This window comes from Amblyomma americanum, chromosome 1 (assembly GCF_052857255.1).
Source record: "Amblyomma americanum isolate KBUSLIRL-KWMA chromosome 1, ASM5285725v1, whole genome shotgun sequence".
In the NCBI taxonomy this organism is placed as follows: Eukaryota; Metazoa; Arthropoda; class Arachnida; order Ixodida; family Ixodidae; genus Amblyomma; species Amblyomma americanum.
Genome location: NC_135497.1, coordinates 194,975,653 through 194,992,676, shown reverse-complemented (window position 1 = coordinate 194,992,676; position 17,024 = coordinate 194,975,653). Strand labels below are relative to the sequence as shown.

The following is a 17,024-nucleotide window of genomic DNA, read 5'->3' as shown; positions in this document are numbered from 1 at the left end:
GGGTACAGAGTTCAACAAAGGAACTACAACAGAGCCTTCTCAGACAGGGCGAGTCTTCGAGCAGCGCAAGCTGCGACGCACAACGGCTGTCCAGGTTAGGGAGACAAGTCACCCCTTCCGGCATCACCTAACTTTTTTTGCAGCTGTGGTTTCGTCGAACTACCCATTGCCTAGCTTCGACAACCTCCCTGTTGCCATTCCTGGAGGCTCAAGGCAGCTCCAAGAACTGGCCTGCGTTTGCACCTGATTCACACCAGACGTTTGCGAAGGACAAAAGAAAAAGGATGTGCTCCTGCAACAGCCTTGGAACCATTCAGCTTCAGTGTCACCATCCAAAGGTAGTGCCCACGAAAAACTCAGCTGACTGGCGGAAAAAAGCAGGAACTAAAGGCAAAAACGCTATATAAGAGCGCTTGACTGCTTCGTCTGTCATATTCCCTCATCGCAGTCTTTCTCACTGCTCCAAGATGTAAATATAATGTGAATATATTTGTTTTGCTGTTTTTCCTAACCCTCCTTGTCTCCTCATCCTTACTCCTGCGGGGAAACCACTGCAAACCTGGGTCTCAATAAGGGGCATCCACAGGCTAGATCTCTGTCAGCATCAAAAACTCATTGCAAGTAAGTACATCCTCAAGAGACTCTTCCCTCCTTAATACCTCACCATCTCAAACATCATAGTAGACATCCCCAAACACACACAGTAAAACCTCATTAATTTAACATCTGTTAATTTGGAAATTCGGATAGTTTGAACTGCTGTTAGAATCTCGCAAAATGGCGACGGAAGTTTATTCGTGAGTTTCATAGCCTATAGAGTGCACCATCAGCTGCGCAATATGGCGGATAACTGGATAATTGCGGATGCCAAACAGCTTCACTGCACTCGTTTAGTAAATGGTTTTCTGACTTGACATCAAGTGCTTGTTAATTTTTATTTCCTTTGTGAGGAGCATCAAACTCACTAATAACTTCAGTATCCCGTTTTTAAATGAAAGCAAAAGGGCTTCAAGAAAAACAATGTGATGTCCAAAGCTGGATTCAAGACTGAAAACGGCACGAAAAACGGGACAAGATAAAGAGAAGCAACACACACAGCACCGAACTTACAACTGAGTGTATTTCGTGCGAGAGCGCAATAAATACAGGAAGTACACATAAAAGCTAAAAGAACACCATGATATAAGACCGATACTATTGCAGGTCAATATCTAAAAAGGCTATCTCTTTTCTCGATAAGCGAAGAGACGGCACGCTCAAGCACTTGTCACCTCTCGTGTGGATGACGAAAGCTTCGTATAGTTCTCGTTTTTGTTAGCTTGCGTACGTGTGCAACACTTTGTTTTTGCTTGAACTGGGGAGTGCATTTGCATGTTGTCACATGCTTGGCAAGTGCGATCCCTCTGCCTACTCTGACATCATTAGCGTGCTCTCTTAATCTGTCATTTAAGCAGCGGCCAGTCTGGCCAACATAAGTGGCACCGCATGACAGAGGGATTTCATAGATCACCTTGCTTTGGCAGTCAACATATTGCGTCACGTGCTTATTTCTGCAGGATTCTCGCTTTTTCTCTGCCCCGTTTACTTTCCTGCACAACCTTCGCAATTTGCTGGGTGCCGAAAAACACTTCGTAACTTGCAGTTACGTCAAAATTTTAATACGAAAATTGGTTTTTGAGAAAAAGAAAGGGTGCAGTAGCTCTCACATCTCCACATCACGGCGGACAGTCAAACATGCCTTAAGGGAAAAGATCAAGTCTTAGAAAGCATGCAATTAAAGGGGCATATGTCGTCGGTCCGAACCTCTGTTACAAGCTAGCCTCCAGCTTGACTAAAACGGGTACCGTAAGCTGTATGCAAAGAGAAGTGCTAAGACACCACTCGGAACACTGTACGATGAACGGCTGCGCAAAATTTTGGTGCGAATGTAGTCGGGAATACTGCCACCATATTGAGGTCAGCCAGTGATGCCATTGCTGGGATTTCATCTGCACCTTCATCAACTTTGAGCTCCACTGAGTCAATTAAATCTGACTCTGACATACGAGGTCATCTGAGAGGTACCACTTTCTGTAGACACATTTGGCAGACGGACAAGCTCTGCAGACAACTTCCAGTGATGGCTTTTCTTTCACATTAATAGAGAGTGAAGTTCCCTTCCCCTTCCAGAAATCCTAGCCAATGCGTCTTTAGCGGTGCACTGCATCTGCACAGCAAGACTGGAATACAGATTGGTCTGATTACACAGTAGTTGTTCAAACACCTAGACATGCAAAAGTCTAAAAGTCTTTTGTCAACCAATGACATCATTGTGCAATGTAAAGTTGCTTCCAACCATGATAATTTTTTGCTGTGATCTTTCACTCATCAAACAACTTTCTAAGCAACACAGCACTGACATGCAACTGAGAGCATTAAGCAGCATGCTTACCTTAAGATGCCTTTCATTCCGATGGATAGCCCAGGTGCAACAGAGATTGCTAATACCCCTTCTACGTAACCAGTCTGAATTGCCACGGAAGTCCATGATAACTCAGATTTACAACTGCCGTTCAACCGAATGGCAGTTGGCTGCATTTGCACAGCTCTTTACATGGAATTTGGTTAACCTACTCGACCATGTGAGCAGGCCCCGGATGACACATTATTAAGCAAAACTATGTTTGCATTTTATTATTCTCACTGTTTTAACGTTCATCCCTATTTTATTTTGCCAAACTGCAGTTTTTTCAAGGGTCTTACATTCTGCGCATGCCCCAACAGAACACCATGCAAAGCTGAAACACTTCAGTGAGGGGTGTGTTTGGCTTCAGTGCTCAGCTAAAGTCTTTGTGAAGCTGCCTTATGTACTTACCTCTACGCTCTATATGCTTTCACACTTTTTAGCTACATATCTGTTGTAGTGAGAACAGCAAACTGTATTGCAATTACATAACAAACAGCAGTGACAAATGTTACCAACCCAGCCAATGTGGCATCGTTGACTGCCAATATCAGCTGACATCAACTGTCACCGATGGCACAACAGCAGTTCACACTGCTGTGCGACATCACCCAGCTGCCATGCTGCTGAAAATGCCTGTGAAAAAGAACTAGTTTCCCTCGATAGAGTTCTCTAAATTCTCAGAAAGAACGAAGGAAGCTAGCACAAGTAATGAAATCAGAACACTCACTTCGGGCTTCCATGGTCTTCATCAACCCACTCACGACAGCCGCCATACATAAAGGAGGTGGTGTATGTGGAGAACAGAAAGCAGCTTTGAGTCTCCCGACACCAAGCACATCGGCCGGGGTCTCCTAGGCATGAGATGCAGCCCCTACGCCTGGAAACACATAGCATAATGCTGCATTTTTCTACTGCCCACAGAACATGCATGATCAAAACAGCACAGCAATCAAACGATCTACAGAGTGAAGTTTTAAAAATTAAAACAGCACGTGGATGTGCTACATAGTAATGCTGGTGAGATGTTTACCAAGACATCTGCTAATTAGGTCTAATGTCATAATTGATTGCTTGGAACCATGCAGATACATATAGAGGATTATGGATAAGAACACCTCTAGATAAGTACAGTAGAACCCTTCCATAGTACAGTGACTCGGACCAGCAAAAATCTTCACCATATCAGGGTCTTTACCATATCAGCTGATTGTGATGGCAAGGCTCTGAGGTTGCTCTCTGGTAATTAATTGGCTACTTACTAAACATAGTGTTGGCCTATAAAAGAAACACTCACAAATACCTCCTATCCTGCCCTTGATCTCCTTTTATATGGTAATTATTTTCCACGTTATTTTCATTCCATGAGGTTGAAGGGTGCCCCTGCCTTGTGTTGTCTTCCATGTACTCTCCGAAACGAACCTCTTGCGCCACTCCAAACCCACACCTACGATAATGTCTCGTTGCCGTAAGCGTCCCGAAGCAGCTCATACGTCTGTGTGGCTGTCTTGCCAAGCTTCACACAGAATTTCATGCTGTTTACATGCTGCTCGAGGTGGACGTCCATCTCTCCACATTCACTCACAGTAGAATGCGCAGACAACTATAACAACGCATTTCGACATGTAGTGCCATCTAGTGGCTACCACAGCAATTGACATAAATAGCTCAGGTTAGCCCGAAAAGATGGTACTACACATACGCACCAACATTTGCTTTGGGGCATCAAAGAAAATAAATCAGTCTCGAAACATTACGGACAAAGGTTGTATTCCTTTTCAGCATTTGCAGCTGGGTTCTCACCTTGGCCTTGCTGTGATTCCCATATTGGTCAACCTCTGAGTTGAGAGTGCTTGATTTTGAAAAAACAGGTTGACCTATATGCGAGCAAATATTATCATCATCATCATCAGCCTGACTACCCCCACTGCAGGGCAAAGGCCTCTCCCATGTCTCTGCCAGCTGCGCCCACCCTATGCCTGCAAACTTCCTAATCTTGTCCGTCCACCTAACCTTCTGACGCCCGCTGCTACGTTTGCCTTCTCTTGGAATCCACTCCGTTACCCTTAAGGACCAGCGGTTATCTTGCCTTCGCATTACATGCCCTGCCTAAGCCCATTTCTTCCTCTTGATTTCTACTAGGATGCCACTGTCACGTGTTTGTTCCCTCACCCACTCTGCCCGCTTCCGGTCTCTTTACGTTACACCTATCATTTTTCTCTCCATGGCTCGATGTGTTGTCCTTACCTTAAGCTGAACCCTTTTTGTTAGCCTCCATGTTTCTGCCCCGTAGGTGAGTACCGGTAAGATACAGCTGTTGCACACGTTTCTCTTGAGGAATATTGGTAACCTGCTATACATGATCTGAGAGAACCTGTCATAAGTGTTCCACCCCATCTTATCCTTCAAGTTATTTCCCTCTCATGATCTGGATCAGCTGTCACTACCTGCCCTCACTGCCAAATGTGAACTGCTGTTCCCTTGCTAGACTGTTGAACATTACTTTGGTTTTCTGCATGTTAATTTTTAGACCCACCGCTCTGCTCTGCCAGTCTAACTCATTGAGCATAATTTGCAGTTCCCCTTCTGAGTGACTCAGCAAGGAAATGTCATCAGTGAATCGCAGATTATTTAGGTGTTCTCCATTAAATCTTATCTCACCAACCGTTCCAAATTCAGGCCTCGGAATACCTCCTGTAAATAGGCGGTGAATAGCATTGGTGAGATAGTGTCTCGTTGCCTGATGCCCTTCCTTATTAGAATTTTATAGCTGACTTTATGGAGGTAGCCGTACAGATCGTATGTGTGTGTGTGTATTCTAGTATTTTTTTTTATTTTATATATATATATATATATATCTCTTCCAGTATTTTTTAGTTTATTTTATTTATCATATACTGCAAACCAAATGCGGTCCAAGCAGGAGAGGCACAATATGAAAACACTGAAGTACAAAACTTCGACCTTGAAAGAAGAAAAACCATACATGACGACGAAAGAACTACTAAAACATAAGGCTCATCTACACCCAGATTCCGCAATGCCTGTATGACTGCTGAGGTTTCCACCGAGTCAAATGCTTTCTCGTAATCAATGAAGGCTATATATAGGGGTTGGTTACATTCTGCACATTTTTCTATCACCTGATTGATAGTGTGAATATGATCTGTTGTGGAATATCCTTTACGAAAGCCTGGCTGATCATTTGTCGATTAAAGTCTAAGGTTTCCCTGACTCTATTAACGATTACCTTAGTAAATACCTTGTAGGCAATGGACAGTAAGCTGATCGGTCTGTAATTTTTCAAGTCCTTGGTGTCTCCTTTCTTATGAATCAAGATAATATTTGCGTTCTTCCAAGCTTCTGGTACGGTGGAGGTCATAAGGCATTGCGTATAAAGGGTGGCTAGTTTTTCTAGCACGATGTCCCCTCCATCCTTCAACAGGTCTGCTGTTACCTGATCCTCCCCAGCTGCATTTCCCATTTCCATTGCTCCTAAGGCTTTCTTTACTTCCTCTTTCGTTACTGGCGGGATGACGCATTGCTATGCACTACTGTCTGTCTCATTAACGCTCTGATTACATTGGCCACTGTACAGATTTGTGTAGAACTATTCGGCTACTTTAACTATCTTATCCATATTGCTAATCACATTGGCCTGCTTGTCTTTTAACGCATACATCTGGTTTTTACCTATGCCTAGTCTCCTCTGCACCACTTTTAGGCTACCTCCGTTCTTTAGAGCATGATCGATTCTCTCTATATTAAATTTCCCTATGTCGGCTACCTTGCGCTTATTTATTAACTTCGATAGCTCTGCCAGTTCTATTCTGTCTGTAGGGTTAGACGCCCTCATGCTTTGGCGTTTCTTAATCAGATCTTCCGTCTTCTGTGATAGCTTTCCGGTATCCTGTCGAACTGTCCTACCGCCTACTTCTACTGCGCACTCCGTAATGATGGCTGTCAGATTATCGTTCATTGTATGAACATCATGATCGTCTTCCTCAGTTAAAGCCAAATATCTGTTTTGCAGCGCTATCCTAAACTCCTGTGCTTTCCCTCTTTTGGCTAACTCGTTAATGGTCTTCCTCTTCACTAGCTTGTTCCGTTCCCTCTTCAAGTCTAAGCTAATTCGAGATCTTACCATTCTGTGGTCGCTACAGTGCACCTTTCCGAGGATGGCCACATCCTGAACGATGCCAGGTTGAGCGCATAGTATGAAGTCGATTTTATTTTTAATCTCACCATTGGGGCTCTTCCAGGTCCACTTCCTGTTTTCTCGTTTGCGGAAGAAGGTATTCATGATCCGTAAATTATTTCTATCTGCGAGTTCAACTAATAACTCTCCCCTGCCATTTCTAGAACCTATTCCATAGTCACCTACCGCTTGGTCGTCAGCCTGCTTCTTGCCCACCTTCGCATTGTAGTCACCATCAGCACAGCGTACTGTGATTTTAATTTGTTCATTGCCGATTCCACCGTCTTCATAGGAGCTTTCGACCGTCTGGTCATCATGACTGGATGTAGGCGTGTAGGCCTGCGCCACCTTCAGCTTGTATCTCTTATTCAGCCTAATTACGATAGCTGCCACCCTTTCGTTAATACTATCGAACTCCTCTACGTTGCCAGCTATATCCTGATTAATGAGGAATCCCACACCTAGTTCTCGTCTATCCACCAATCTTCGATAGCACAGTATGTGCCCATCCTTTAGTATTGTATACTCCTCACCTGTCCTACTAACTTCACCAAGCCCTATGACATCCCATTTAGTGGCCGCCAGTTCCTCGAACAGCACTGCTAGGCTAGCCTCACTAGACAAGGTTCTAGCGTTATATGTTGCCAGGTTCAGATTCCAATGGCAGCCTGTCCGGAGCCAGAGATTCTTAGCACACTCCGCTGCATCACAGGCCTGACCGCCGCATTAGTCAGTTGCTACGCAGCCGCTGGGGACTGAGGACCGAGAGTTAATTGGTTTGTTCATAGAAGGTTGTGGCCAAGTACTACACCAAGGTGGCCAAATCCTGTTCTGGTGAGGGAGAGCGTTGTCGTTTCGTGAGTAAATATAGTACTTCAGAAAAATGAGGCTTGTATTAGCCGGAAGAAACAAACTTCACCTTTCCTTCACAACTCGTTTGAGAAAAAATTATTGCAAAGCTTACTGAAACTTGTGAACACACTGTACTCAAGAATGCCAGTTCAGACATCATTCAAGAGCTTAGTACAAACAATTAACCATGAGGCATAGCAGTCCTCATGCTAGAAGCAAGTCTTATTACACCCTTATTTAACCCTTTGAAATTTCATTTTTTGTTTCGTTGAAAAGAAACATTTTCCTGCCTAAATAGTACATTCAGACATTAAAAAAGACCATTTGTTAGTTTTCGAGCGCAAAATACTAGTAGTTATTGTACTGCAGGGATGTGAAAAATTTCATACAAAGTGTCATAATTGATGAAAATAGTGAAGTGACATCGAAATGCTGTGACCTATCAAGTAAACACCCGACGGATCATGGCAATAATTTCTATTTGAAATGTGCACGTCATGCTTGAAATTGTGAAAAAATAAATAAGTAGAACGTTCATTTGGGCGAGTTGGTATAGATGCTTCTTTAGTAAAACAGCGCGAACAACGTAGGACAAGATGAAGGAGGACACAGGACGGGCGCTGTTCCGTCCTGTGTCCTCCTTCATCTTGTCCTACGTTGTTCGCGATGTTTTACTAAAGAAGAAAAAATAAATGATGTTACTATTGGCGGCAAAATCGGTCTTCACAGAAATGGCAGATGATGTGCTACCGTGCTCAGTTTCGCGAAATTTTATTTACTGCATTCCCTGTAATAGCATAAAAAAACAACCCTATTTACCACATGAAAGATGCAAAATTCATCTGAAAAAAGAAATCACTGCTAGGTGCAATCACTCTCACGAAAAGCTGCAGGTTTGCTTAGTACACAACTGTGTACATAGCATGCCAAAGGGTTAATATCATATGCACTCATGTGTAAGGGCTGCACTTCGTTGATGAGGTGAAGACCATAATAAGGGGGGCGACCTTTTCCTGTTCAGCTTTCACACCATGCATGCAACCACGTTTAGCCACATTATATAATGCAAAATTTGGCATCCAGTTAAGAATATCTTTGTTTAAGCAGGAGTTACAACTGTCTGTCAATTTTGCTGCCCGCACTGCTCAGGCTTGGCTAATCCACCAATGCAATCATTCACAGTGCTCCTTAATGCATTGAAAATTCCTGTTCCTTAATACTTTCAAAAATGATATTCAAGGACACTACCCACCATGCATTCAAAATCCATAAGCAACACTGTCCTATCAGTGTTTTGCCTTTGTTGCCCATTACGATTAGTTTCACAAGAAACAAAGCTGTTACTTTAAATGACTTGCTCATGGGTACATCCAGTATACTTATCAAAACACCTTTAATGACTATCACCTGTATACAGGCTTCACCAGGACTGTTATAAATCTCCTGCACCTCATGTGTAGCCAACATGAAAATAATGCAAGAGCAATGTTATTAGATGAAATATGTCAATTTATTATTGATAAAAGTCCTTCATGCTTGATGCCGGGGGCAGAATGTCTGCCTCAGCAGATTCCATTATGACTCTATGCAAGTACCCTCTGCTTCCTCCCAGTCCATCATACACACTGCTGCCCAAAGTAGTTTTTGAAACACAGAAATCACACCACAAGACCCAAGCTTCCCTTGCGGTTTGGCCCACAGTCTGAACAAGAGATGTTTACTGCATAGGTCCCATCTGGAACTGCAAAGTGCATTCGCCACTCCCTGGTTGTATGTTTTTGCTGCAAGGAAACTGCCTTTTTTTTTTAGGTACCCATGTTTAAAAAACTTCGGCCAGTAGTTTTATTGCCAACACGGAACTCTCCGTTCGAAAAGAAAAAAGCAGGCTCTGAACTAGCCACTGTGCAATGGGGAACGTTTTCACACTTACTTGTTCGACGATAAAGCTCGGTCTCTAACATGTAACATAAGCAGCAGAAGTTTATAGGATGTGAGAGCGCAGAAGAAAATTTATTTTCGCCTGGCCATATAAGCCAATTGCCAAAAATGTCTGAAGTTATATAAAAGGATGTGCATGCTCGATCTGCAGGTAACAATAACAAGCGGCTCGGTCATGAAGCAGAATAATGATTTTTTTCTGAAAAACTGCACCCTGAAAAGCTCTGCTTCCAATGGTACACTGCAATGCCAAGTTACAATGTATAATCTGGGTACTCGTTTTAATGGTGACAGCAATGTTGTACAAGCATCTGATCATAAAGAAAGAAAGGGACCATTTGTACAGGTCTTCAAGTGGAAGTTGAGGTTTTGTTTCTTTAGTATGATATCTTGCACTTGCTTTGCGACTGCTTGTAAAATCAGGCAAAGCAGTACTTTGATGTGACACTAAAGGCAGGCTGCTGCTGAAGCTTAACGTAAAAGGATATAAGCCTTGTCTTTAATACAGCTCAAGTAAAAGATGGTAAAAGCTTTTATGGCCTTATCGCACAGGCTACTTGCTATGAAAACGGGCCAGGCAGCAGTCACCAATCAGCTGTCAGTGAAGCTAGCTAACTGCACCAGTGAATTCTGTCCAAGAGTTTTCAGTATGAAGTGTTACTTTATAAAGAATAGGTTTCTTTTGAAAAGCATGAGCGTGTGTGCTAACTCACAGGTGGCATGGGGTAGGACAGAGGTCTGGATGCTTGACAGCAGAACTGTGGCGACCTCGACGTACACAGAAAGCTCCTTCCACAATCCATTCACAGAATGGATCCTGCAAAATTCAACAATTATGTTACCAGCATGGCAAGCACAACTTGCCAGCACTGCACAGCATAGCGCATGGCTCTGACTGTGCAAGTATGCTGACATCACAGCATTTCAGCTAGCAGTGAACTTAATTAAGCAAACAGTTCCAGATTGCTATCTTGGTCGTCAAAGTGTCACTGTTGTGCTGTTGCCAGAATACTGGAAAAGCAGCAGTAGTAGTAAATGTGCCAATCTTGTCCATAAAGCATATACACAAGGTGACCTATTCATTTTTAAAAGGAAAATTTAAAGCTTGATACTGTAAAATAAACATAAAACACAAGCATATCAGTAACAAGTCCACTTGCACTACTCAAGTCCGACAGAGCATGTTGCAATATCAAACAGTCTTTTCCGTCAGTACACTTCTCAACAAAACGGGGCATAGCAAGTGCTTTGTTTTACAGTTACCTTCCGACAACAAAGTTCTTGCAGTCCCTCCAAGCTTTCCAAAAGGAAAGTCTACTGATGCTATGTTGAGCAGCTGTTTTGCAGAGGCTCATCAAACAGCCTACACTCTGGTGCCATTCACTTATTCAAAAAAAAAAAAAACACAACCTGCAGCACAGTTTGCAATGTTATGTAGATGACCGCGAGAAGCCCTAGTCGTGAGATGGTCACATTATTTCCTCACAGCACAGCCAACAAGCAAGCGTCACGGGACAGGAGATCTTATACATGGTAGCACGGCAGTGCATGACAGAAAGCCAATGCCAAAGAAATAGGCAGTAGAGGGCACCTGCTTCACAGAATTTTACGTAGTGTGGACAACCAAGAGGGCAGTAGTGTATGACAGGTTAGTTCAAACCAAAATAAGCGTTATTGAAGAAAATCAGTCAAAACGATAAAGGACGACCTTTGACTTTTTGACTGGTCTTCTCAAAAATATGTACCAACTGGCCCAGATTTCGACTATCTGGGAAATAAGTGACTGGCTCAAGGAAGCTTGTTTCTGATTAGCATTTTGCTAAACATGACATGCATGCTTTTTACATGCATTGCTGAGAATGTGAAATGTGGGCAGCAGCACTTGCAGCCAGCTAGCCAGACCTGTGGGTCCTTGACGTGTGCAAATGATGCATGCATCAACAAGGCAGAAATGGCAGTGGATAGATAAAATAGTTTGTTAGCAAGATTCATGCAGAAAAAGCTAGCATTACAAAATAAAGATAGATTGTAGGCTTAAATTTTTACGATGCATGATCAGTACCAATAAAATTTGGGTACTTCACCTATCTCAAACTCCATTTACCTTCGAATTTTTCACCAGATTTGTGACTTTGCGATAATAAGGATTTACTGCATGTAAAAAAATTAAACAATAAAGAGAGACAGCCAAAAACAGGTAATCTACATGCCATGTGAAAAGTGCCACGAACATACAGTAGAGTCCCGATATACTGAACCTGAATATTTCGAATTACTGGCTATGTCGAACACACAGATTAAACCATTGAAAATCTTGTGTAAAAGAATATGAAAATTGCGCAGTATATAAAATGATATTCGCCTGTCGTTCAATATATTGAACGCCACGACCCTGCAAGCGGCACTTCTCTGAACGGTGCTCTTCAATCACTTTTCGCGTGTGGAGACGGGTCAGCTGCGCAGCCTTGGACTCTTGCTGGCAGCACCAGAGCTGCAAAACCGTGTGACGAGGTGAACATGAGGATGGCCTTCGAACTCTTGCACTCATTTGCCATGTCACATCACTGTCATATGGTTAAGCCAACCAAATTAACTAAAGCCTAGCGGCCAACTGTGGCCACCCTATCCCCACAAACTTCAACAATCTCATCCACCCACCTAACCTTCTGCCACCCCCTGCTATGCTTGCCTTCTCCTGGAATTCACTCCGTTACCCTTAAGGACCATCGGTTATCTTGCCTTCGCATTACATGCCCTGCCCAAGCCCATTTCTTCCTGCCGATTTTGACTAGGATGTCCATAACTCATGTTTGATCTCTGACCCACTCTTCCCTCTTCCTGTCTCTTAACGTTATACCTATCATTTTTCTTTCCATAGCTCGCTGAGCTGTCCTTAACTTAAGTTGAACCCTTTTCGGTAGCTTTCACATTTCTGCCCTATAGCTCAGTACCGGTACGATACAGCTGTTATATACCGTATACACGTGTGTAAGGGCCGCACTTTTTTTTCCAGATTTGAGGGCCAATTTTCGGGGTACGGCCCATACACGTGATGTTTGAAAAAAAAAAATTTTCTTGAAGTAAAAACACACCAATCAGGAAATGAGCGGCATTTATTCTATGTTCAATCATCACTCGCGGAGTATTCCAACTCCAAGCAGGTGCTGAACTCTGGTGCACACTCATTCCACAAGAAGTCACGCAGCATGTCCGCTGTCAACACGTAGCCGTTGTTCCGCGCTTCCATCACTTAGCAGAGCAGCTGTTCTCCCAGTTCGGGAAACTTGCATGGCTTGCCTCGGAAAGCACGCTTTTTGCAGCTTGTGTTCCTCAATGCATCCTTTAGGTTGCACCCTCGTCGGGCGCAGTTCTCGGCCACGTCGAATTTCCTGCCCTCCGCACATTTGCCGTGTTCGATAGCAAACTCTTAGCTATGTAGCCATTCCAGTGCTTGCCCACCGTGCTAAAACTGCAACACTCGCGACAGCACACAAAAGCCACAACGACGACGCACTACCACGCTACCACAACTCCCATGCCTTTGACAGCCGCAAAAGGGCGGAGCTGGTGATACTGATGCCGATATGGATAGCGGGAGCTCGCAACGGAGGAAAAAGTTGATGGTGATGATAAGCCGCTGCCTCGGGCGCCATCCATGGGTGGCACCTGAAAGCTCCTGTGCGCATGCGTTGCCTCCGCGATCAAGTGCGCTGTTGCTCGCAGCCGGAGCTGATCGCGGAGGCCACGGCACGAGTCGTGAAAAGTTTGGGTGCGACCCTTACACGGATATTATTTTTTAAAAATATTTCCTTTGGGAAAACTGGGTGCAGCTCTTACATGCGTTTATACGGTACTTTCCTCTTGAAGGATATTGGTAAACTGCCATTCATGATCCAAGAGAACCTGCCAAATGCGCTCCATCCCATTCTTAATCTTCTAGTAACTTCACTCTGGTGATCCCGATCTGCAGTCGCTACCTGCCCTAAGTAGACGTATTCCGTTACCACTTCCAGCACCTCGCTACCAACTGTAAACTGCTGTTTCCATCAGAGACTGTTGAACATTACTTTGGTTTTCTACATACTAATTTTTACCCCCACAGTACTGCTATGCCTGTCTAACTCATGGATCATGTTTTGCAATTCCTCTCCTGAGTGACTTGGCAAGGCAATCTTGGCTGCCAGCACGTGGCATGTTGCTGCAAGAAGAGCATTACTGTGTGGGTGCAATGTATTCTTGCTTTTAGGTTACAAATAAGCTTATCAATTGCCATTTTTTATATAATATCTATATACCGTAATATCGAACTATTTCAGGATCCCTTTCGAGTTCAATACATATGGGTTCGATTTATAACCAACTCACCCGGACGCAGTCATGGCAGTAGATAAATGCAGAGCAGGTGGGACAATGGTGAGGCTCCAAGATTAACAGCTGTGAGCTTCCAGGGGCACAAGGCAGGGCAGTCCCCTTAGCAACTGGATCTGGCGCTGGCTGCCGAGGCACACAAAATGAAGCTGATGGACACCAGCCACAGCCAGCATCACTCAGGCATGCAAGGCATGTGCCCCGTGAAGGGCACTGGGTCCCATTGCGATATGGTTCCAGATGCTTGCTGGAGATCACCTGCCAACATGCAAGAACATAACACATGTGAGGCTCTGCAACTGGTCACAACAGGACTCATGATGTAAGCAGCCCTTTTCAGAGCCGAGAAAAATTAGACATTCATAACATCAAAGGTTTGTTAGAGTGATGTCACTCTCCAAAGAAAGATGTCTTGAAGGCTAGCTCCACCGCTTAGAAATCCTTCACTTTGTTTCACAATCAAAGATGAGCCCCATGACATGTCAATTTTATAGCATAGACACTTTTTCAAAGGAACCAGCAATTTTCATACCATCAATACAACAGATTTGGTTTGACCATGAGATTACTAGAAACGTGCTGGCCAAGGGGCACTACAGCCTTCTTCCTTCAAAAACTATTTGCAGTAGCCACTAGAGCACTCACAGAACTGAAACAATCTGAAGAACGAGCTCATGTGTGATTAACTGCACACTGGCCAGGTTACACTACACAAGATATACACAGTTTAAGCCTCACTAAACCAGTGCAGAGGAGTCTTGCAAAGCAGTCTCTCTTGCACACCGCTCTTGTGAATATCTCGCCTGCCACGTAAATATGTTCCCTATAGCAAACGAACGGGATTCACACCATTCGAGGAGGCTTCGGACGCCCAGTCGCCACTTGGTTGCGTGGCATACAGCAAATGTCAGGCAGTCATTTCTGCTTCTGAACTGTGCACTGAGGCTAGGCCTAGTGCCTCCTGTGACGTGCTGGTGGCAGTAGCTCCGCTTGCACCGCTTCCCTCAGTGGCATTCCCGGCAGTGCAACTGCCCCCTGAGCATGGGTCAGACCCTTTTAAATCGTGCCTTTGTTTCATCGGATACGGCATGCACCCTGCCTTCTCCAGATGAACAACAGCTCGTGAGTGATTTACCCTCTGGACGGAACAAGGATATCGCTCCTCAGCCTATACTTCTAGATCGACCTCTACCAGTACTACATGAGACGCGACTATGAAAGCGACTATCAAATCTCTGGCAACGAAAAGCCTTACAGATATACTGAACAGGACTCTGCAGACGAATCTGGATGAGTGTCTCGGAACGAAAGGTTTTTCACGGCTTTACGGCCAGAAAGAAGTCCAATACCATCTGTGTGGCTCCCGACCTTGGCTGCCATGGAACGTCTGCAAACGCTACAGTGCATTACAGTTGCCAGCAAAGTCTCTGTGCTGGTACAGGTTCACCTGGTTGATGGATCCGACTTGCAACATAGTGTTGACTACAACGTCGATGTTAAGGAGGACCAGGCCGCCCTTCAGCGTGACCTTTACTGTCCTACCCACCGAGTGATTCAAGCACGTTATATGGGAAAAGGGCGCTCATGGATCGTCACCCTGCAAGGCCCACCAACACCGCCGGCCTGCTTGTACTATTATGACAGCATTTTACGGCCTCGGTCATACAAACCAACCGCCGTCTACTGCTGCAGTTGCTTCAGACCTGGCCATATGCGTAGCTCCCGCCCTTTCACAACTTAAGTGGAACCTGCGCCGGGAGGCGCAGCAACGTACAGATGTGGCCTTTGCAAAACTGATGACCACAACATCACAGCGCCCACTTGCCCTACAAAGTAGAAGGCAACAGAAAATATTCGTCGTGGGTACTCTAAGCAAATCACTGAGAATGTGAATACATCCCCTGTGCAGACCTCCAACCGGTTTCCAGCTCTCCAGTCGGATGATAACGAGTGGCCTGAATTTCCTGTGCCGCACACGCACGAGACTGCTACCCAGCAGACTTATAACAATGAAGTGCGTAAGGACTGCAGGCATCAGAAGGCTACAAAACAAGGTATCGTCCAAGAACCTCCCAACGATGACATGGTAGCAGTTGATGACCAAATCACATGTCTTTTGGCAGAGGTCTCAAGGCTCCGACAACACCGTGAACTGCTTGCGTGCCATAGACATGAAGCGGGATCTGGCACTGCCACTAGAAATGACAAATCAGCACCGACCATGTTCTGCCCACCTGCTTCATTCAACGCTCCTCCCAGAGTATCTGCTGCATTGCCACATAACTCTACAGCATCCCTGCTCCGCTTCATGGTCAACCAGTTATCTAACCTGACATCTATTCTCTTGCAACGCTTGGACTGCTAATCGAAGATGGCATGTTCTGGCTTTTCTAGTGTGCTCCAGTGGAACTGCAGAGGCCTCTCCAATAAAACGGGGTACCTCAAAACTCGCCTTCGCTTGCACAAGCTCCAGGTGTGGGCCATTTTACTGCAGCAGACCAATGCCTTGCCAGCAATTCTGGGCTTCAGTGGTTACGCGTCGCCTTCGATGAACAACCATCGTGTGCACACTGCTTCCCCTCCAGAAAAGGCGGCAGTGTATGTTGACACGAGTTTCCCTCATGTATGCCTCTCTCTGGAAACCTGGTGCACCTCATACCAGGAGGTAGTTGCAGTTGCTGTAAATTACTCAGGCAACTGTTGTGGTGGTATCTTACTACGTTAGACCGGCGGGTGGTACTCCTTCCCATATTAACCTGGGCGAGTTATTGACTGTGCGTAGGAAATACCCCGGGTGTCCGATTTTAGTTGGAGGTGACTTAAACGCCCCACACCCAGATTGGGGGTACCCTACTTCGAGCCCCCGCGGTAGGTGTGTGCGGGATGCCTTTACGGATGCGTTGTTTATTCTTCTAAATCACCCCGGGTTCAGCAACGCGGGCTGTGCGTCACAGTCACAGTACCACATATGCTCCTCATCTGACGTGGTGGTCTGGCCCCGGCACTCCCTCGTGGTACCTTGCGCCCGACTGTTGGGGGAATGACCATCACAGTACCACATATGCTCCTCATCTGACGTGGTGGTCTGGCCCCGGCACTCCCTCGTGGTACCTTGAGCCCGACTGTTGAGGGAATGACCATCACCCTACCATCATCGGTGTCCATCCATCCCATGCTCGCCGATTACGCTGCAAGTGCACGGTGGCCAACTGGGATTGTTTCCGC

At 45.1% G+C, this 17,024-nt stretch overlaps 1 protein-coding gene across 2 annotated transcripts in view; it reads right to left on the bottom strand.

Moving 5' to 3' along the window:
- The window catches only part of Megf8 (multiple EGF like domains 8), a 200,215-nt gene that overhangs the window by 134,733 nt on the left and 48,458 nt on the right, over positions 1-17,024 (bottom strand). For both annotated transcript variants that reach the window (XM_077648185.1, XM_077648186.1), the window contains exons 11-13: positions 13,797-14,057; positions 10,145-10,248; positions 3,174-3,323 (exon numbers count right to left, since the gene is read on the bottom strand). In XM_077648185.1, the coding sequence (XP_077504311.1) occupies positions 3,174-3,323; positions 10,145-10,248; positions 13,797-14,057 (515 nt within the window). The remainder of the gene's footprint in view (positions 1-3,173; positions 3,324-10,144; positions 10,249-13,796; positions 14,058-17,024) is intronic.